The 25,097-nt window shown below is 30.3% G+C and overlaps 1 protein-coding gene across 1 annotated transcript; it reads left to right on the forward strand.

Annotated features, from left to right (window-relative positions):
* Positions 1 to 667: 667 nt before the first annotated feature.
* LOC129989164 (insulin-like) lies at positions 668 to 23,899 on the forward strand. The gene is made up of 3 exons (XM_056097519.1): positions 668 to 736; positions 19,366 to 19,592; positions 23,749 to 23,899. Coding segments are annotated over exons 1-3 (357 nt in total). The 5' UTR covers positions 668 to 734; the 3' UTR covers positions 23,877 to 23,899.
* Positions 23,900 to 25,097: the final 1,198 nt, after the last annotated feature.

Raw genomic sequence — 25,097 nt, forward strand, 5'->3', positions numbered from 1 at the left:
TATTTTGAATACTCAATATATTGATAAATTTATAAAATAATAGATTTTACTTGAAATATTAATTGAAATAAGATTTAGAACAAGCTTCAATGTCAGCTTAATAATTATTACTTTTTATTTTTAAAATTACAGAAATTTAATTTTTGGATCTTTAATCTTCCAATAGATGGCGGTAGTAAATGACACTGTGAAATTAATTTGGTCTGACGTCATAATTTTGTGTGATGTGATTGGCTGGCTGATAAGTGCTTGCAGCATTATGATCTCTTAGTTTTTGCATTCTGGCAATTATTTTTTACATGGTGTTAGCGTGTGTCTTTATTTTTACCCTGTGAATTTTTCTATGCTTTGAATGGCACGATGCCTTACACTGTGGAGTGGAACACTGCTTTTGACCATTCTGTCTCAAACTTTCGTGGTGTCTACTAGTATCTTATTTTTTACGTTGTGAATAGATCTATATTTTTAATAACGTTTTGTCTTACACAGTGGAGTGGACGAAGGCCTACCAGAGGGACTACGACTGCCTAGAACTAGTACACCAGAGAGTGGTGGATACCTGCATTAAAGAAATGGAGACAGATTCATTTCGAGGAGCCAAAAAACTCAAACACTGCCCTTTGGCTGAGTGGCGGACACGTGCTGGTAAGCACTACCGTTATTGAATCTTTACGTTATCGTACGTATTTGACGTTATTGAATCTTTAGTTATCCTGAAAAGAGTGCCCCCAAAAATGTAAGTATGACTTAGCAGTAAATTTCATGAGTTGTAAAATATTTTGAAATGAGTATCCTCTGTAAGAATGAAATGAAGTGCCTTGTGATACATTTTTACAATTATATTTTCACTGAGGGAGATTTATTATCTTGTGTTTAATGTGTGTGAACTTTTCTAAGTGAAAAATTGGTTTGAAGCAAAAATGGAGTGGAATAATTGACTTTCTAATGACAATTCAGTAGAAGCTTTTATGTAATGTCATATTTATATAATTCTCATGGGATAATATATAATTCTGCGATAATTTATTTATATAATTCTCGTCTCCTGACAGAATTCTTTAAAATAATTACCTGTATCTTTTGTAAACTCTAGCTCTTGTGGAATTGAAGTGTTGGGAGTTTTCGTTTTCTAGTCTTTTGCATTTTTTTTTTTTTTTTTTTTTTGTTACTAACATTTTTATGACCGAGTTTTTAGTATTCCAAAGACCTTGCTGACAGTTTTCGATAATCCGTTTTTAACTATTGAAAAACTTAGTTTCTAGTCCGTTTGAACCTTTGTATCATAACATCTTTATACAATTTTTTTTATAAAATCTTAAATCATTTGCTTTGACTTTTTGTGGTTTGTGGCTCATTTAGATTTCATAATTGTGTTGTGATAAAAATGTTTATTTTTTATTTAGTTTACATTTCATTTAAACTATAATACAATCTATAAGCTTCAATTCATAAGTAATAGATTAAGGATTCTATTTATTAGCGATTTAACTCTTGCGCTCGTACAACGGAAATTTGCCTTGCTTTTTACCAAGATTGGCGAATCCATGTATAACACGGTATCTGCTGTTTAGAAGTACGGAAGTTCTAAAAACTCTCGCCTTATACGGTCAATCGGAAACGGGGTCCTCCCAAAAGGGAACAAGCATTTACATCCGCAATTATTGCGATTAGACATGAATTTCCAATTAGAAAGTTTCATTTAATAAGCTAGACAAATTCATTAAGATACTTTGGTGTTTTTTGGATGTCGTAAAAAAAATCTTTCAACCCGCTATTACAGTATAAAAAATTCATTTAGCGAAATGATTTTCATACTTTCACTCAAGCACAAATTTCTATTGTCTATAAAATGTCTGAAATTCTTTATTTTAAAATTTGTAGGAATTAATCACAATTTTATATAAAGAAATAATTATATACTTGTCATCGAAACATTCAATTTTCTGCAATTGAATTCCAAAATATTTTAGTAGTTGTGAAATACGGAAAAAGAAAATTCTTTGTTTTGTTTTCTAAAAATGACGTTTTAAAACGTTCAATGGCTAAAATGTTTAAATTATGTTGCACTTGATCGTAATACTGACTTTTTTGAAGAATAGTAACATTGTTTTCCGCCTTTCTAGATCTTTCTAGAAACAGTGTAGCAATTCAAATTGCAGGATCCTTAATTTCTCTTGAAGGATAAGAACTTATAAAAGTGACATAGAAACTTTTTATTTTACTTGTTATTTTTCGTATATCTAAAATATCGGAAAACCAAAATATTAAACTGATACTTTGACTTAGTTGTTTTTCGGGTGGCCTTTATTCTATTGTACGAGCAATCACTTCAGAACTCGTCTGTCCAAAAACGACAGCATAGAGAATACTTCAACGTAACTATTGGCATCTATATGTAGCCCCCTTGGACAGAAAGATCACGATGAGCTATTATTTCTACAATTGGATTCCACTTCCAATCGATTTTTTTCTCAGAAATGCAAATTGAACAGACGAACTTCGCTTCAATCTAAATAGTCAATCAATCGTAAAAACCGTAATTTTTCAAACGAAAAAGCCCATTCATCTTGTGTATAATAATTTTCTATAAATGTGTGCGGACTGAGCCAGTTAGATATTTGGATACAGTTTTGTGCGACAGCATGCAGTACATTCTACTTTGCTCTTTACATACAATTTCGAATGACAAATTATTCCGCAAATGTATACACGAAATATTTGGACTTTGAAATACTTCTACAATGGAGTTGGTATTGGATAGTTCTCCTCCTCGCACTACGTTAATTGCCTAGATTCTGATTTTTTCCACTGCTTTAGCATGCAAGGACCTGTTGATTTTTTTTTTTTTTCCTTTTTATTAACTGCATGGACGCCTATTGACATCAAGTTGTTTACTCTTCTGTGAATAGTCTTTAGTAGATGCAGTAAATCTTTGTCCGTGGATTTAAGAAATCCATTTTAGTGTCGCACTGAATTAGATTATGTATGCACAACAATTGTTAATGGAATGCAACTTCATACAAGTATAGTGGATGATCAGTCCTTACGCAGATCATTTAATGTCTCGACTCTTTTAAAAAATTTAATGAAAGTTAAGTGCATCATAATGCAAATGCATAGATTCCGTCCTTTTTAATAACCACTTGTGATATGTGCATTTCTGAAAATGCAATGGAATATTCGTTCAAATACCAATCGGAGGTACTGAAAAATGGCTTCAAAGTTCACTCTCAATATCTGAACAAGTTTTCCAAACAGAAAAATGAAACTTTGTTCTGATAGATGAGTGAAATATATTTTTATTTCAACGCTCATTAACATTTTTCTGCTCTGAGTAACGTAAAAATTTAATTACTTTTCTTATTAACAATTTCAGAATGTTTCATACATTTGAGTACCATATTTAATAATCTTTGAAGTTATAAAGATGTACCTAATTGTAATAGTTAAGGAAATCAAGCTTTTCCAGTCTTTCGCGACATAATGGCAGCAGGAGCTATTTTTACAAGCTTTCTCATACCAAAACTTCAATAATAAATTGAAATTCAATTTCATAAAACATAAATAACTGCATTTCAAATATTTAAACTTGATATATTTTGAAAATATTAAGAATAATGAAATTTTAAAGTAATGGTTTAAATAATAAGAAAAGCTATAGATCAATGAGAAACACTTTGCCATATATGAGATTTTATTAAACCACAGCAAGCCACTTCACTGCATTCAGGACACATTCTTTTCTATGGGAAAGGTAGAAGAGAAGAGGATTCTTTAAAATTTACTTTTACGCACAGAAATTTCAATTTTATTTTAATCGTTGCCATGCATTCTAGACGGGGTTTCAAATCGGATCATGTTGAACTTGCTTCTGATTTACAGAAAATGTGGAATATGTTTTAAATTTTAATTACCGAAAGTATTTGCTCTTTGAATTATCCTAAAAGGAAAATTAAGGATATTGTTTGTTAATAATTATCAAGAGTAAATCGCTCTGGACTCTCGTTTTGATTACGTTTAATCTAACTTTCATAGATTCATATGCCGGTGTACAAGAAATTTTTTCCACTGTTATTCTAATGAACTAATCGCAAAGGTATATTTCCAGGTTTCAAGAACAGTAAAATAATGAATAATACCGGATATCAATTTTGTGTTCTTCCGATTCTCTAACTGGAACTCGTTTTTTAGATGTTGGAAATCATTCTGTAGATTTAATTTTAGTTAAGTATCGAATATCTTCCTACATTCGAAATTTTATCAATTATTTATTTTCTATGTCTATTTGAAGATGAACGTACTCAATTTTCCCTGTACGATTTAATCTGCTTCAAGTCATAATTCCAAGTGATCTGATTTGATAACTGATACGTTATTTTTATCCTAGGTTATTGCTTTCTGCCCATTTTTTGTTGTACTTATCGTAGTACCCACGTGTTTCTTTTACGCTAAACTGTGAATATGAAAATGGCATACAATATAATTTTGTCTAAAGCTGCGGATAAAGATCCAAAGACCGTTTGGATGTTGTACATCGAAGAATTGTTGATGCTAGTATTGAAGAAATGGAATCGGATCCATTTAGAGGTGCATAGTAAGCATTTAGATAAGCATTTTCCGAAGAGACTGAAACGGTTCACTGGCTTAAACAGTGAGATGTTTATCGTTTTATATTTTTTGTGTGATGAGCTATTAGAAGTGAAAAGTTGGATTCAAGCAAAAACTATTAGGAATGCTCGATTTTCTGATGGAAATTTAAGAACCTTTTTGAAATTTCTAATTTATAAAATTCTTTTGATAAAATTTCTGAAATTTCTTCAAATATCGGAATACTTATTGGGAAAAGTATTTATTAAAAACTAAGTCTCCTGACAAGTCTTCCAAGATCCGACACTTGCTAAAATCTTTTATAAGCTGTTGCTCATGTGGAATTTAAATGTTGAATTTTCATTTTGTAGCGTTTTGAACTTTTGTTATTCTTCTGTTGTTTTGAGCTTTTGTTTATTATGTGATGCCTATAGTAAAGTTCTTGCTCGATTCTCTCTAGGCTATTGCTTTTTGACCATTCTTTCTTCATTTTCCGTAGTGTCCACATGTATGTCTTTTTACCCTGTGAATTGTTCGATACTCTAAATTCCACTATGGAGTTCACCAAGGCTGCCAAGGACTATGACCGCTTGGAACTTGTGCACCAAAGAACTGAATGTGTTGAAGAAATGGAGCAAATTCCATTTCGAGGGGCAAAAAAACCATTGTCCCTTGTCTAATTGTCGAAAACTTGCTGGTAAGCATTATTTGATATACTTGAATCTTTAGTTATCCTGAAAGGAATGCCCAAAAAAAAGTAATACCTCTTTCAAGCGAATTTCATAAGATTTGAAAAATAGTTTGAACCGATTTTCCTGTGTGAGAATGAAATGCCTTGTGGTACTTTTTACTATCACATTTTTATTGAGATAGGTTTATTATTTAATCTGTAATGTTAATAAATGAAAAGTTGTCTTCAAGCAAGAAGGGTTAGAAAACGGTTGATTTTCTGATGACAATTCATCGAAAGCTTTTTAAATTTCATATTTATATAATTCTTACGGCTCAAATTCTTCTGACAAGTCTTCTAAGACTCTTGCTTAAATATTGGGAATGTTCGTTTCCTAGTCATTTCGAACTTTTCTTGGCCAAGTGCTTTGTATCCTAAAGCACTTGCAGACAGCTTTTGTAAATTGACCTCATTTAGATTAAACTGTTGGCTAAATGCTACTAAAAATTAGTTTTGAGCCTTTCGTGTAACATTTTATAATTTCTATGACAAGGACCGAAATGATTTGTTGTCACTTGTAGGTTGTTGCTCATTTCGATTCAATGTTTGTATGGTTTCCAAGATTCGGTTTTTATTTAAATTAAATTTTATTCTCGTATAAGATATCTTAGTTTTACTGGCTATCCAGATGTGCGTTAATCTCCTGTTACCTTTTGGAAGTTTACCGCTTCCTCGTAAATATATATTGCGATTATATAAAATTTAAAATGTATTGTAGAAACTTGCTCAAAATACACGAGTCAAATATTAAGAATAATTATATTTATATGTGTACTCTTTATAGATTCTGGGCACTCTTCGAGACTTCATTCAAATTAGATGAAAATTTAAGAAATGGATTAATTAATAAATTATATTTATTTTTGGGAACTTTAAAAACTCGTTGCACTAAACCGAGTCAACAAAAAAATTAAACCTTGTTTTTTGGTTATATCGAATCTTGTATTGTATCGAATGAATTTATACTAGTATTAAAATGAGAGCTAACATTTTTTTTAAAGAATGCTATTGCGAGGAGGGAGAGAAGGGGCTAATGTTACATCCTGAAAGAGGCGTCCGACATCCTGTTGAACCACCATTTTTATGTCTCGATTCAGTACAGGCTTTAGGTAACAAGGATTGGGAACCTTGGCTAACATTCTTCACCTAATTGGGTTGATCGAAAACTTATTGAGGACTTGGATAAACAACGTCGTATATGCCTGATTCTTTAAAACAAACGTATATGCCTGATTCTTTAAGATTAAAAATGAATGTAGGCATTATTTGTGAATTCTCATTTTTTATATTATAAATTTTTAAGTAAATTTCTAATCCCTACTTTGTAAAAATTGTTTTCCTTCAAATGTTTATTGACTGAAATTTAAAACTCGGTTATTGCCAGATATCTATATAAAATAATTGTTAATCTCCCGCTGTGAAGGTAAAAAATTGCTTCATTTCAAATTTCATTTTTAGCTGAAAATATCTTCAAATGGAAACTGCTGTCTTATATTTTTTAAACCTTTGTAATTAGGATTTTTATTTAATTATCTACTTTAAATTTTTCAATGCAAAATAAAAACATAAAATGATGCGGAGAAACTTCCAATTTATTTTTTTTTTTTTTTTTGTTAGTCTCAATATTGCATCTGTTGCAGTTACAAAAAGTCCAGGAGTTAAAACAAAGGAAGAAACATTTGGCTTGAACTGCCGAGCTATTACAAGTAACAATTGGGGATTGCTATACCGGGATACCGAATACCGGTATTTTGAGCCATTTGCACAATTTTGTAATACCGGTATTCATAAGTTTAAATACCGGTTTTTCGGTATTTGCTAGAATTTTTTTTAAATTGTCTCCACTATATGTTCAAGGATCGCCAACATGGCAAAATATGTTTGGTTTTTATGTCTCGCTAATGGACGAAATTAGCTAATTAATGGCTTAATTGCTTAAATCTAAATTAGCGAAACATGGATTATCCCTGAAAGAAGCTATTGTATCCATAACAACTAATGGAGCAACAGTTATGAAAAAAAAGTTGGGAAGTTGATTGGTGCAAATCAGCAATTGTGCTATGCTCATGGAATTCAATTAGGAGTAGTAGATGTATTATACTAAAAAAATAAAGAACAGAAGAATCCAAATACTGTGAATATAAAAACTTCGGATTCCGGCATTGAAGAGAGTGAGAGAGATATTGACAATGAAGATAATGACAATGTAATTGTTGAAGAAGATATTGCTAATGAGGATGAAATATTAATCCATCAAGAATTGCTTCCTATAATTTATAAAGTTCGAAAAAATGTTAAGATATTTAAACTTTCCCCTACAAAAAATGTCATATTACAAAAATATATACTAGCTGAAAATAAAACAGAATATATGTTAATAATAGATTCTAAGACACGTTGGAACAGTTTACTCCAAATGATGGAACGATTTTTGAAATTTAGAAATCCAACCCAAAAAGCAATAATCGACTTAAACCTGTAAATTAATTTTTCAGATAGTGAATTCGACTTAATATCCATAACTATATCAGCTCTACTTCCAATAAAACTGACTATAGAAGCATTATGTCGGAGACATTTTAATTTATTAACAGCTAATGCAACAATAAATTTCATGTTGCAGTCATGAAAGAACAGCACACATCACTATCTGAAGAATTATATATTATATTGAAAAATCGCATAGAAGAAAGGCATTCCGAAATAGAAAATGTCTTACGGTATTTACATAATTATAATGATTTTAAAAATAAAAATGAAAAAGAAGAAAAGAAAATAATCAATTCAAATCTGATTAAGTTTATAGTAAATTTTCTTAATTTTTTACCCACAAACCTATCCACATTCAAAATTCGGTTTAGTTATTGAAGATTATGATGACACTAATGTCGATAGGGAAAAGGAATTGTCTTTTCAACAAAAATTAGAATTAGCGATAAATAAATAAAAAAAAATTCAACGAACCAAAATACAATATAAAAATCGGCTATATCCAAAACTATCCGACAAAAAACCGATTTATTTGAAGATGAGGGATTTAGAAATAAATACTTGGAAAAAGTATATCGCGCATTGCTAACAGTATCACCAACTAGCATAGGTGCCCAAAGAGCTTTTTCGATAGCTGGTAATTTTGACACAAAATTACTTTTCAGGTTTAAAGACAGTACAATGGATGCATTATGTTTTTAAGATCACATTTCAAAAATTTGTAATAGAACCACTGACTGAATAGTGATATTTACACTTTTTTTGTGATTTAAATAAATTAGATGTTCTTTTATATTTTTGTGATTATATATGGTTATAATTTGTAAGTTACAAATTATTTTTTGTGATATTTGCACTCTCTAACAAAACTGGCAAATAAAACAAAGAAACACCTGTGTTTTCTTTTTCTAAAATTTTTAATACCGGTATTAAAACCGGTATCCCGGTATTAAGATCTAAAAAATACCGAATACCGGTATTGAAATTTTGGTCCGGTATTGCAATCCCTAGCTGCAATTATAGAAAACAAAATTGTATACCAAATTTTATTTATCTTTTAGAGGAATTTGCGATGCGCGAGGATAGAACCTGGGACCTTGTGGTTCGCAGTCCAGGAACATAACCAGGATACAAAAGCATATGCTCGTGTAGCTTAGTTGTTAACTGGATTATATGCTATCCACAACAATCTAAATCCATGTCTTTTTTGCTTTATCGCGTTTACAACCATATGAAAATACAGACATGTAGACAATCAACTCTTAGGCACATTTAATTAAAAAATTGAAAAGAATCTACTCTTCAGATGCTAAAACTTTGAATTAAATTTTATCTATCTAGGACTTTATTTTTTATAGTTATCGAGCTCATTTTTATTGATTTCTTTCAATGAATTTAATTCAAACTTTGATTAAAATCTTCAAGTTTGATTTGTAATTCCGTTACCATATTTCAGCCATCTAGCACAAAGTAATTTTGAATTATCGTAATTCTGAAAATGCGTTATTACTTTCTAGGATACGAAGATAAAGGAAGTATTATAATCATCGAAAAATTCGAACTCATGATTTTATCGAATCTCCACTTAGGAACCGAAAAACACATTTTTGATATTTTGTCTATCTGCTTGCTCTCTGTCACCTACCTGCCAACCTGTTTGTCTATCTGTGAACACGATAACTAGAAAATATTTTGAGCTAGATTGCTGAAATTTGGTATATGGGCTTAAGATCAAATGTGCAGATTATTATCAAATTTTAAATTAAATACATTCAAAAGAAGTCTATCTGTCTGGCTGTTCGAGTACAGCTGAACTATATAACTGCAAAGCGCAAGGTATTAAGTAGATAAAATTTGATAGAATTTACAATATAGATTCTAATCAATAATTAGATCAAATCTGACAAAGGGTTGTCCGTCTGTCAGTCTGGTCTTTCACATACATGCAGGCGCAATACTCATAAACGCAATGTCTTATATAAATCTAATATGGTATATGATCTTGTAAATGCAACTGCAGTTCCATTTCAAATTTTGGGGTCGATCGACTGGCAAAAAGGCATTTAACCCTTTCTAGGGCCGTGGAAGTATGCTTCCCACCAAATTTATCAATATTTGTATGGAATTATGTAGGTTGGCGTCAGTTCTGACACATTTTTTTAGAAAGACAGAAATTTAGATGCTTCAGTTCTTTATCTCACACAAAATGATGTGTCTTGATTTGTTACTTAATTATTAATTAACCAAATTAATTAATGAATCAAATTAAATTTATCTAATAAGCTAAATGAATCTCTTTTCTTATTCTAATTTCAAGCCTAAAAATATTTTAACATAATATGACTAGAAAAAAATGGCCCTTTAAAAGGTTAAAATGCATATTATTTTCCGTAGAAATTTCAGATTCATGTCAAAAATCTAGAGTTTATATCTATCGTTCACCAATGTCATACAAGGTAATCGCAGCCATATCTAAGGTCCCCAATTTTATACGGAAAAATCATGAGTTTAAATTTTTTGGCAATTAAAATATTTTATACTTCGCATATTTCGAGAAAGCAATGTTAACAAAATATTTTTTGTGCCCTTCAGATTTAAAAAAAAAACTCTATATGCTAATTTTTATTTTATTTTGAAAGTCTGAATATCTCTTTTTAACTTTATTATTTTTAAAAAGTTGGACGCTTTGAAATTACATTAGTAAAAGTCACCTTTAAAAAAAAAGTTCAGCCCTTTATTGTCCAACGTCCTATTTATAGGTCAGTTGCATTTAATTTCCGTGACAAAACCAGCCACATTTCACTTTTTTTTTTTTTTTTTTTGTCTAAAAGACCAACATATTTTTTCAAACTCCTAAACAATTTTCAAACGACATGTGTTACCCATTGGCCGTATTTTGAAGTTAAAATTTTTGTCTATCAAAGTCATATATTTCAAGTTTTTACTTTTTTAGGTTGATAGGTTTCGGAGATAATAGAAGAAATTCAAAGGTAATCTTTATTTTTTAAAAATATTTTAAAAAGCTTTTTAATACTTATCTAGTAAATTCTTAAAATTACTTTTTACTGATTTTTTGGTAACTTTCCTAAAAAATAAAACAATTTTTCGATGTTTCACTTTACTTCATAATTATCTTTATTTTAAAAGTTTTAACGAGATTTAATAGAAATACGCAGAAATCAACTTTTAAATTTAGTGAAGCGCGCTAACCAGTTAATTTAAAATTATAAGCAATGCACAAATTCAATTGAATTCACTTCAATTCAACCTCTATACTAAATTTGGATCCAAAAAATCCTTAAAATAATAGCATTGTAACATCATTATTTCTGAATAATACAATATCTTTTGAAATATGTTAATTTATCAAAAAAATGATTTATAAAACTTTAGTTTTAACCCATCCAATTAATTCTTTATTTCACAGAAGAGAATATATTTACTAAGAAATGTATCGAAAAGTGTAGAAATGTTTCTGCATATAAACGGAGTAGCTCCAGAAACAAATATTACTTAATTATGCTGTTAAAAATTTTACAAGGATTAGAAAAAATTTCATGGGAATAAAATTTGCATCATACAAATAATTATTTTTACTTTATCATATACGAATTCCACAAAGAGAAAGAATTGTGACCATAAAAAAAAATAAAAAACTTGAAATGAAAATTTTTGTTTCAAATTTCTCCAAGTCACACTTTTGAAATTACATCTGTCTGTAATGAGAACACGAAATATCAAAAGTGATTTGAGTTCGACGGATGAAATTTGATATGTGATCTTTGCACAAAGCATTGCGTTTTCTTCATATTTTGAATGAAATCCATTCAGGGGAAGTTTGTCTGTCCGGCTGTCCGAATATTAACTAGCATGATAACTATAAAGCAAAGAGAATTAGATAACATTTAGTATACAAATTTAACATCTAGATTGTAAATATATTTCAGATTTAGAACCAAATCGGACAAGGGGTTGACCACCAGCCAGCCTGTCTTTTTACATGCATCTAAACACGTTAACTCACATTAATTCACGTTCTTAAATGTATGAAATATTTAGTTTGGAATTTTGAGATTGAAATTGCGATTCTATGTCAAAATTATGCAGATTTTGACATAAATCCCTCGGTAATGGGTTCTTTCGTAACTATTGTTAAGCAATGGCATTAGATTTATAATACATATACACATAAAAAGTTCATTAGAAAGTTCCGAGCAAATCATTCCCTTCTGGTTTACTTTTAAAATGATGTACGAATTGTTTTTGTGTAATAATTTGCTTCAAATTATTTATTTACAGGAAAATGGTTTAATTTAAAAATTAATTTAAGTTTTAATAATCCTTTTCTTAGTGAACATATACTAACCTAAAAAGTAATTGCATGCTTAATTTGATTGCTCTAACACTCTGTTCTGTAGAGCGCTTTGTATAATTTTTTATCATGCATGTCGTAATTTACTGAAATATGTCAACCTATAAACAATTGCATATAAAATAATGTTATCGGATGTTGTCAAAATGTTATCAAAAAATCGGGAAAATGTATTGGCACCAAACCTAAAAAAGACATTCCAACATCAATTTAGTTTACTTACATTTACATCCTGTTTCAATGTAACAAGAAATCTATTTATAGTGGGCTTCATAATCTTACTCCATGGTCAAATAACGTGAATAATACTAGAAATAGCACACTCTTCTCCAAACTTCTAAGCAACACTAGTGGGTAGAAATTTGGTTTCTCTTGGACTCTAGGTACGCCTAGACGAAGTCAGATCACGAGGACGACACCAGAGCTAGCACTCCCTTCTCCAAGCTATTAATCAGTACTAGTGGGTAGAAAATTGGTTTCTCCTGGACTCTAGGTACGCCTAGACGAAGTCAGATCACGAGGACGACACCAGAGCTAGCATTCCCTTCTCCAAGCTCTTAATCAGTACTAGTGGGTAGAAAATTGGTTTCTACTGGACTCTAGGTACGCCTAGACGAAGTCAGATCACGAGGACGACACCAGAGCTAGCATTCCCTTCTCCAAGCTCTTAATCAGTACTAGTGGGTAGAAATTTGGTTTCTCCTGGACTCTAGGTACGCCTAGACGAAGTCAGATCACGAGGACGACACCAGAGCTAGCACTCCCTTCTCCAAGCTATTAATCAGTACTAGTGGGTAGAAATTTGGTTTCTCTTGGACTCTAGGTATATTCAGATAGCAGTTCTTCTAAGCAGCTGAATTCTGTACTGGAGCTTTAGAGTAAGGAAACTAAATCCTTAACACCATAGCAGCCTTGTATAAGCATCAAATGACAATATAAAATTGTGTTAAAACTTGCGATAAATGCTCTACTGTTAATGAAATATTTCAAATTTTTCCGTAGGATCCGTTCATATCCAATAAATAATATTTACTTTTTCATAAACGTAGTATCGAGAAAGTATCGTAATAGTCAAAAGGTTCGAACTCGAGATTTTGACGAATCTCCAAGTTTTAGACCTCCCTGAGATGGAAGAAAACATTTTTGAAAAATGTCCGCCTGTCTCTGTAACAAAGATAATTCAAAAATGGTTTTGAGCTAGATGGTTGAAATTTGGAATACGGTCTCGTAGATTTCTATCACATTTTGAGCAAATTCCGCTCAGAGGAAGCCTATCTGTTCGAATATAAGTTAGCAAACAACCTTCCGATCGGTAAAACTGATTAATCGACTTATCACACTGATAAATCGATTAATCAAATATAAAACATTATGCAAAAGAAAGTAATTTTTTTAGATCTTAATTTTAACAATAATGAAAATACGTAATAGAATTTTTTCACGTGACAAAGATAACGATAAAATAATAAGAAAGTAACGATAAAACAATATACAACAAAGAGAGTTATATAGATAGAATTCGATACATAGAATTAACATCTATAGTATAGACACCTTTCAAATTTTGAGCTAAATCTAACGAGTGATTGACAGTTTGTCGGTCTATACTTTCAAAAACATGTAAAACCGATAACTGAATGTCGCAATGATTTAAATCTATCAAATTTGATGAGAGATTCTATGACTACAAGTGCAGGTTTGAGTCAATCTTTTGTTAATTTTTTTAATCGATTGGAAAAACCAGGTATAAATCGTAAATTCGATTTTTGAATACTATTAAACGCGTACCAGAAATGAATCGCATAATAATTTGTCAAGGACGACACAATAGATCAAGGTTCAGCTATATCTTTCGAAAATAATATTAACTCAACAATTTTTTTCTCTATACGATAAAATTCAAAAATAACGTTTCTAATGGTAACAGTTTCCTATTCCGTCTAATGTTTTCTCTAATTTTAATAAATTTTCACTAATTTGATATATAATCTGCAACATGGTTTTTATTGTTAAGTCGAAAATAGAACTAATTTCTTTGTCACGCGAAAAAATTCTATCACGTGTTTTCATTATTGTTAAAATTAAGATCTAAAAAAATTACTTTCTTTTACATAGTGTTTTATATTCGATGAATCGATTTATCAGTGTGATAAGTCGATTAATCAGTTTTACTGATTATTATTTACAATACTGATTAATCAAATCAACCATAGCATATATATATATATAATTTTCAAGCGTAGTAATTTGTAATAAACTGATTCTATTATTAATTTGATTTCAGTTTTATCAAAAACCATTATTAAATCTTAAATAAACGCAACACAAAATAATAATAGCTTAACATCCAGCAAATCCAATATTCCGGGAAAACAACCTGGCCGCCAAAGGTGACCAGTTCTGTATAATAAGAAACTAGATTATATGGGACTTGCATTATCGGATAAATCTATATACGTTCAAAAATGTCTATAATTTTTAACTGTGAATATTGGTAATAAAATAATATATCTGGGCTCTGATATTAACATTAATAACAATATCACACCTGAAGTACGGAGGAGAATTAACCCTGCCAATAGATGCTTTCACGGATTAAAGAAATATTTAAAATCAAATTTAATTAAAAGAAAAACCAAGTTATTAATTTATAAATGTCTAATCAGACCTACACTCACATACTCTTCAGAAACCTGGACAATGGCACAAAAAGATGAAAATGGCCTCGGTATCTTTGAGCGGCAGATACCAAGAGCTATTTTTGGAGGAATACAAGTTGATGGCATTTGGCACAGGCGCTCAAACGTGGAACTTTACCGTGCCTAGAAGGAACCCGACGTCGTGAAATACATAAAAATCTAAAGGATTAAATGGGCTGGCCACATTATTAGAATGAATAGGGGGAGACAGAAAACGCAGAAAATATTCCTGGCCAAGCCCACTGGAACAAGAACTAGGGGCCAACCCAACCTCAGATGGATTGATTGTCTGGAAGGGGATTTAGCCACTTTAAGAGTGATTAACTCCGTGAAGACCATGGCCAAGAAAAGAGAGACATGGAAGAAAATTCTTGAGAAGGCAAGGGCCCACCCGGGGCTGTCGTGCCATTGAGGAACGATGGAATACTAATAAATTGTTATTATAACTTTTTAATTTGTAAGTTACGCTGTTTATATGCATATAAAAGGCTTTACTGTTGTTTTTTAAAAAAGAAAAATATCAAATTTATTGAATAAAACGAATGGTTATTAAAACTGATAAGAACAGTTACGTCTGAATTTTTCCGTTGCTCTTTTTTTATTTGACCAATTTTGTCAATTGAAATAATATAATGCTTTGTTAGAGATGTTTTTATTTTTATTTCTTTATTAATTAATTGGTAGGGTTATACCCCTCATGTGAATGCGGTGGCCTAGCCTCCCCAAAGAATAATAATTAATAGGGTACGCAACTAGAAATAAAGAGGGAATTCTTAATCACAATTTTAATATGTGTAGATGTTTCAGAAATTTATATCAAGGCTTCTTATTTAATCAAAGATCGTCAATATTCGATATCTAAAAGCATTGATAAATCGACCTAATAATAAAAAATGGCGATAGAATGTGTTAAATCCAACTGACAAGTAATATTTTACTACTTGTATTTAATCCCAAACTACTTCGTTCTTCGTTCAAAACCGAAATAACATGAAGCAATAAATTCATGTCTTTTCAGAATGTTGAAACGAAAATTTTTTTTATATTAAAATATTATTTTACATAATTTTATAAAACTTTATTTTTTATTAATGTTAATTTTTTATTATTTTAAATTTATATGAAATTTATAATTTTATATTTAAAATATTTTTAATATTTTATATTTTTTTCATTATAATATTAAAGTTAGGCAAAATTAATATGAAACACATATTTATAGGATTTTAAAAAACACAAATAAACCATATAATAGCATATTTCTCAAATATATATATATATATATATAAATATATAAAGAACAAGCTTATTTTTGAGAAGCAAGGTAAAAAAACCCAAAATAATCAAGTATAAGGCGTTTTTGTTGAAATTAAAAGTTAAGACAAAAATCAAAATAAAAATCTGTTTTGTTAAAATCTTTCAGTGACTTTCTGACTTTTAACTGGAGGCGAGAATTCTAAATATGCGTGCATAAAACCAAGTTTAAGAGAAAGCTTGCAGATTTTGAACGAAAGAACTTTATAAATGAAATTGAGATCATACTTTCAGCAAATTACATATCTTAACTTCGAAAACTTCTATCATTAACTTTTCAAGCATTATTCTTTTTTTCCCCTATCCAGAAATATCTTACCTCGCCTCTTCTTGCTGAGACTAATCCTTCTTTGTCGCCAGGATAAAAACGGGAGAGATTTAGCAAGAAGCCTAATCCTGACAGTCCAGGAAAAAACCGGAAAGGTCGTTTCGCCTGCCTCTTTTATTATTTATTTTTCTGAAATCTGAGTTGTGCACATGCGCGGCTTTCTGGGAGCATCTTATTTATTCGTTTGCGGCTTTCTAGAAATGGTTAAATACGATCGGAAATAGAAAAGTTCGCTCATTTAGGGTCTGGCATCTGAAGAGGTGAGTGGAAGTTGTAGTTCCTTTTCTGATCTATAGTTTTAAAATTTTTATTGAATTATTTTAACCTGAATTATTTCTGAATGATTATTTTAACCTGATGAATTCTGTTAGCAAATTTTAGTTAATATTCTGAACTTTGCTATTTATCCATTTTTTCGCTTGTATATCCAGAATACTTTTCCTGTTTTACTCATATTTGTTAAAAAAACTTTAATATTAAAATATGTTAAAATAATTTCTCATTTATTAGAGAAATAAAATCGATGTTTAAGATATAAACAAAAGCACTTTAGAAATATATTTTTCAAACCAATATTTTTGATATTGTTTTTTAATAATATAAATCACTTTACAAGTGCATAAAAGTTTTGCAAATCAAATACTATTAAATGTATAGGAAGCTTGAAAATCGATACCTAGATCATGTTTCCTACGATTTAAAATTCTATAAGCAAAATTACCAGCTGAAGATAATCTTGCTTAACCTAACTTTGAGATCCCTTGTTAATAGATCACATGATTTTTTCAAATGGAATTGATATGTCAAACAATAAACAGCAATAAGTTAAAAATGGGCGTTTAATCAAAATGCTATTAAAATAAATTCATAATAATTTTTGAAAACATATATTTAATACAAAATTTATGTTGCCTATGTAAACGCCAAATATAAAACGCTATATAAACGCCAAAATTGAGAAACATTTTGTGCTTTTGAAGTCGCATTGTCTTTCCTTATACAAAATTTTACACTATCTTTAAAAAACACTAAGATTGAAGGAACTATTATAATTATGATGTCTAATATTTTCGTTTTTAATATAAAAGTTTTAAAGAGAAAGTATTAGAATCTTTAAAAAATTTGAAATCAAAATTTTGACGAATCTCCGTTGTTTCCAATTTTTCCGAGTATTGACTTTGCCATTGTTACTTGACAGGGACCCACATGAAAAACTTTTTTTTTTTAATTTAGAATTTTATTCTTTAATTTTAACTCATTATCATAATTTTGTTATAACTTTTTGTAACTTTTCATTTTACCAATCGTTACTTTTATATTATTTTAATAGAAAATGTTTCTCTTAAGCTTAAGGAAAAAAAAACATAAATACGATTAAATTCATAAAAAAAATTAGAAATTACTTTGATTAGACTGATTATACCTACTTTCTTTGTTCACTAGTATTAATATTCTCGGCAATTTGTTCATCGTGCTTTGTAATAGTTCATTTTTAACCCTTTCTACGGCCGTGGGAAGTATGCTTCCCACCAAATTTATCAATCTTTGTATGAAATTATGTGGGTTGGCATAAGTTCTGACACATTTTTTTAGAAAGATAGAAACTTAGATGCTTCAGTTTTTTTATCTCAGACAAAATGATGTGTCTAATAAGCTAAATGAATCCCTTTTCTTATTCTAATTTCAAGCTTAAAAACATTTCATAATATGACTAGAAAAAAATGGCCCTTTAAAGGGTTAAATAAATGTTTTGACCTTGATTGTTGGATTAGACACATTAAGCAATATTTCTTTGGTTTTTACATTTTAAAAGAAATAATGCATTGTTTTTATGTTTTTATTTATCATTTTTATTCCTAAATATGGCTTCAAATATTATCCATTTTTACTTACTCGTATACGTAATATAAATCAAGTGTAGTAATCGTCAAAAATTCGAACTCGAAATTTTGATTCCACATTTTAGACCACCCTGAGTTCGAAAAAAGCATTTTTGGAAAATGCCCGTCTGTCTGTATGTGACAAGCATCACTCAGAAACGCTTTGTGCTAAACGGTTGAAATTTGGTAAGCGATCTTTACACAAAAATAACATTTTGAGTAAAATCTGTTCAGAGAAAGTCTGGCTGTTTAAATGTAAGTTAACACGATATTTACAAAAAAAAAGAAAAAAGAAAAGAAAAAGAGAGAGAATTAAATATATAAAATTCGATACACAAATATAACGTCTGTAGTGAAATAATCAACCAACGCTGTATCAACAAAATTTTAAACCAAATCCAAAAAAAGTTAACTGTCTGTCGGTCTGAACTTTCATATTTATATATATGAACAAAATAACTCACAAATATAAAAAGTTAAATATTTTAAATTTAGCATGGGATTTTGCGACTACAAGCTCAGTTTTACGTCAAATTTTTGTTCCGATCGATTGGAAAAATTTGATTTTTGCATACTATTAACGCATGCCGGGAAATGAATCGCCAAAAAAACTCGCCAAGGATGACACGACACACTTAATAAAAATGCCGAATCCATATTAAAAGTTAATAGTTCGTAACTACTGTACTCCAATGAGATGTAAGGCATGATAAGTTTGTTAAAGAATATGGTACAAAGCTTTTGGGAATGCACTATCTCTGATTCTGAAGTATATTTGTATCGAATTTGTTACCTTTAGGTCTATAGGACACTTACAAACACACGTATTAACTCACTTTTATAAATATGAATTTTTTCTCACAAAACTTACAACGATCGATAGGACCATTGCAACCATATTCCAATTTGTTTTGTGTTCGTTTATACTTTATTTTTAACCGTAACTGATTTTTTTTTTATTTCAGGTTTTGTTGTTTTCGGATTCCCGTGGATCTGGGAGAGATACATATTTTACGAGCCATGTGGATCAAGTTCGGTAGCATCATGGCACTTTTAGTGGGGGCAGTGATTTCAGACCCTATCACACGTCGAGCGAGAGGAGTGTTGTGTGGGACACAGCTGTCGGAGGCTTTGTCTTTAGCTTGTGGCAGCAATTTTTATGTTCCAAGAGAAGCGAGAGATTCTCCGCTTGGTAAGATGATATCTCATTAATGAATTATTATTGATTTCAATAATTCATAATCTTTAATTTACACATTTTTGTATTGTATTTACTACAGTTCAATTATTTGTAAATTACCAACTTAAAGATTTTTCTATTTCAAATATATTACATCTACTAGAAGGAAATCGTTAATCAAGAAGGATCATCATTAATGTAATTAAATCATAATCATTAATTTAATTAAATCATAATCATTAATTTAATTAAATCATAATCATTAATTTAATTAATCCATAATCATTAATTTAATTAAATCATAATCATTAATTTAATTAATCCATAATAATTAATTTAATTCATTCATAATCATTAATTTAATTCATTCATAATCATTAATTTAATTAATCCATAATCATTAATTTAATTAATTCATAATCATTAATTTAATTAATCCATAATCATTAATTTAATTCATTCATAATCATTCATTTAATTAATCCATAATCATTAATTTAATTCATTCATAATCATTAATTCACATATTTTTTTGTCATATATATATATTACAATTTAAGTACTTGTAAATTACCGGCAATAAAAGGCTCGTCTAGACAAAATATATAAATCTTTAAGTCGGACATCATTAAGCTTTAAATATATTATCATTAATTTAAGCATGTAATAGAAACATCACATTTTTGTGACGTTTCTATTACAGTTATTTACGAATTGATTTCATAAAATGTTCATAATTTGAAATAGATGAAATCTACAAGTGAAATAGCTAAACATTAAATAAGGTGAATTATCTTTAACATCATTAATTTACACATTTTTGTGCTGTATAAGCTACTGTTGAATTAATTGTGTATCAATAATAGAGATAACTATTTGAAATAAATGAAATCTACATGAAATTTTTTTAACCATTAATCGATTTGGATTATCATTAACCTCATGAATTCATAATCATTAATTTACATATTTCTGTGTTGTCTACTACAGTTCAATTAATTGTAAATTAATAATATAAATAATATTGTAATTGAAATATAGGAAATATGTAAAAATAATTAATTAATCAAGGTTGATAATCATTAATCTCATTGATTCATTATCATTTTTTACATACTTTTACATATTATCATTAATGTCATGAATTCATAATCATTAATTTACATATTTCTGTGTTGTCTACTACAGTTCAATTAATTGTAAATTAATAATACAAATAATATTCTATTTGAAATATATGAAATCTGTAAAAATAATTAATTAATCAAGGTTGATAATCATTAATCTCATTGATTCATCATCATTTTCTACATACTTTTATATATTATCATTAATGTCATGAATTCATAATCATTAATTTACATATTTCTATGTTGTCTACTACAGTTAAATTAATTGTAAATTAATAATATAAGTAATATTGTATTTGAAATATATGAAATCTGTAAAAATAATTAATTAATCAAAGTTGATAATCATTAATCTCATTGATTCATCATCATTTTTTACATACTTTTATATTATCTGAATAGTAGTTCAAGTATTTCTAAATTAACATGATAAAATTTCCTTTACATAAAACATATAAAATTTGTAAGGTGTAAAATATTTCGCTTTTTCTTAAATATGCATAATTATCACAAAAAATCGTATGATTTTAAGATCTATAAATTTTGAAACTATATATTAACTAATTTTGAAATAAATGTTTATTTTTAAACTTTGAAAAGATTATTTTTCTTGGTGTTTACATAATTTTGCATACTGATTGTCAAAAAAAAGCCTATGTTAAAAGTTCTTACAAAAAATTATTTATATTTTTTTAATGATTTATATTTATTCTAATAATATATATTATTTATTTATATTTCAAATAGTTTATAATTGTCTAATGCTCTTTATATCCGTCTACGTTTAGCGACATTGTCTGAATTGTCCTTTATTCTTCTTTTGTCTATGAAAACTGTAATTCGAAATGTAAAAAGAACTTTTAAATATAGCATAGGGAATACCCAATTTCTTTCGACATTCTACAAGTTTTTATAACTTTTCCTTTGTTTTATAAAATGGAATTAAATTTATCCAGTAGGTAAATAAAATTTACTTCGAAGATATATTAATATGTTGTTGTTTACAACTATAAAATAACTTCTTTTTTCATTCATCTCGCATTGATATTCATGATGATGTTCTTTTAAATGTAATTTGAAAGCAAATCATCATGAAAAACAATAATGGATCTTTCACTACATTTATGAGTGCCGCGGTGGCCTGATGGTAAGGTCTCGACTTGGAAGCCGTAGGGTTTCTGGTTCGAGAACCGATTCCACTGAAGAACCGTCGTGTAAGGGGGTCTGTTGCACGTTAAATCCGTCGTGCCAAACTTCCTCCCGCTGGTGTGGTGTGGCGTGGAGAGGGAGGGGGTGCCAGCTCAGATGTCGTTCTCGTCATCTGACCGTGGTTCAAAATTACGAGGTCCGTCCCAAAATAGCCCTAGTGTTGCTTTACAACGGGACGTTAATATAACTAAACTAAACTAAACTTCACTACATTTATGAGCATTTTTTGATGATTATTGCAAAAAAATATTATAAAAAGCTATTTTGAGATAGACAGCTAAAATGTAATGTTATTTGTACACAAATTTGTAAATGTTCATGAAATTTTGGAGAAATTGATTCCCAGTAGCTTTGTCTATCTGTCCGAGTAATCTATCTTTTCTATCTTTGTCTGTCTGTCCGAACCCAATTGCTACTAAGAGCTACAAAACAAGAAATTAGATGAATAAAATTTGATGCAACATTTTAACTGTTGGGATAATTTCATTATCATCCCATTTACTCTTCATATATGCTGTGCACTGCGCATCTCAATACGCAGACGCTCTTTGAATGTGTCCGATGATGGGCGCATTTTTATATTCTTATGATTGTGTTTTTCTCTATGTCTGTGTCCACTAAAAAAAAGATTTAAATTTACCTGCAAAGTTTTTTATCCACTCTGCATACTCTCCAAAAATAACTATTAGCCTATGTTGTGGACCTATATGAAATTCTGAACGGAATTCTTGCTTAAGACTCATGGAAATATACCAAAAAATTCGATGGTAGAATACTTTAGATATTCCCTTAAGGTCTCACCGGGTGGTGCACTTCGAAATGAGGATGAAATGCTTCCGGCATGGTGGTTGGATCTCGCCACCCTGGAGGGTACACAAATAGGTGGGGGCATCTGACTTCTCCCATCGATGACGGGACGTACTTCCTTCGGGGAGGGTTGTACCGTGGCCGGTGATGGCCCTTAGGACTCAACCACAGTTCCCGCCAGTGCTGCTGTTGCGGCGGTCCGGTCATTCAGCCTTATGGTTTAAATCCGTGTGCCTTCGTGGTGGGTCGGAGAATCAGTTGGTTGACTTCCCTTAAGATCCAACATTCATAATCATTCGTTTCCTCATCTACTGAGGTATGAGGCTCATCTGGTATAAAGGCGCCATGCTTTTCGTCGTGATAACGCTCTCGGACATCTGAGGTGGTCCAGCCCTTCCCACAGAAAGCCGAAACATGTCAAAGACCAATGAGTGAATGGATAAAAGTATACTCGTAAAGTATATGCAATATGGTAATAACGCTATTGGCAAGATTCCGACTGACAACGTGTTTCTAAATGTAACATCGAACAAATCACGGACCATGGAAATATGTATTTTGTACATCTATTCAGAAGGGATGCTAATGGCTGTAGCAAGCCTTATTACATTTCATTACAAATGGCACTCCTTCTTTATGTCCCTCAAGCGTCCTCTTCCTTACTTATGTACCAATCAATACCTATTCAGCCGGCGTCCTTGCATAAGGGTAGCGCTTCTTCCCCGTGATCTGGGTGTCCCGGGTTCGAATCCCGGTTCGGGCATAGTTGTTCTTCATCTATCTGTGAGGTGCGTGAATGTCCCCCCTGTAAAAAGGGGTTGTACAAGCAAATGTGACGCATGAAGTAGCTAAGTCGTGCGCTTGGCTCTAGTTGACACTACTGAAAAAATAAGAAACGCTCACTCGGCTTAAATCGCTGACAGATAACTATCAGCGGGCTTGTAAAGTGCCATAAGTCAAAAAATCGCAAACATCGATTTTTTTTTCTTAATATGAAAGGTAACTGTTTTTGTTTTTTACAGGTATGCTGAAAAACAATGTGGCTTTTATTTTCCTGGGTCGCCACAGACGGCAGCACCGAGGCGTTGTGGAGGAATGTTGCCACAAATCATGTTCGATGCAAGAACTACTTAGTTACTGCGGCAATTGATGGCTGATTTTCACAGTTCCTGTTTTGCGAACCTGAATAAATTATTGATTTCCCAGAATACTCACTCTTTTTTTAATTAGATTGTAATTTTGTATGAGAGTTAAATGGCTCACACGTCCATTTAAACACCTATCACGCATGAAAGGAAATCAAGTTAAAAAAAACTACAGGTAAACTAAAAATTAATTATAAAATATTGTAACGAAAATCGTCCAATGGGTGTATAGTTAAAGCAGTTCAACAAGCTGGGCAGTGGAAGACAATGTTTTATTATAAAAGTATTTTTAAAAATCGTTTTACAAATAGTAAAAACTTAGCCAAGGTAAAGAACTAGCTTGTAGAGTTTAACAACAAAGAGACAACAAATCTAAACAGTTTGCATTATAGACAAAATCCCAGAGACGGGTTAACTTCATCTCCTCAGGATTATATGCTTTCGGACAAATCTTGGCCACACATGGCATTCTCCAGAGAAATCTACAGATCTCAGCTTGTAAGAAGAATATTTATTACATTTTCTAGAATCTACCTTTTTGCCGCCAAATGATCCCCAAGTTTGTCGCCATGATCGGGGACATTGACTGGGTATCTATTAAGAATGCCCCTACAGCTGTCTTTCTTACATACGAGAACGTGGCAAGGAAGGGATAATATAGATTGGTAATAATAGATTTGATGGAAACAAAATTACTTTTAACTGGTATTGAAATGAATTGACTTAAAAGATTGCAGTTTAATAAGAGAGTGATTTGATCGTAAATCAAATAAATTAATCTTGTCTCATTATAACATTATTTTTAGCTAGCAATAATTATTCAATTACGTTTATTGGCACAAAATGCATATGTTTCGATACCCTCTTGTATGAAGCATATAATTATGAAATATTGCGATAATTAAAAATTCAATCACTACAGTGAATCTCGTTATTGAATAATAAAAAAAAAGTATTCTTAAAATTATATATATATATATGCCATTTTCCACGCTACATAAACACCACGACACAGAAATGTATGAAGTTAAATGGTTGAAATTTAGAATATGGAATAAATGTATTTATGCATACTTAAAATATGCATAAATAATCAGAATCAGATTTTGCACCAGAACTAGCAATGAAACATTCCCTTGCTTACAATGAAAATGCATGATAAATGGTTATGTACGTTACCATTAATGCTGGATGAAATCTGTGTGTGCGTGCGTGTGCGTGTGAAC

This window comes from Argiope bruennichi, chromosome 10 (genome assembly GCF_947563725.1).
Source record: "Argiope bruennichi chromosome 10, qqArgBrue1.1, whole genome shotgun sequence".
NCBI classification, from domain to species: Eukaryota; Metazoa; Arthropoda; class Arachnida; order Araneae; family Araneidae; genus Argiope; species Argiope bruennichi.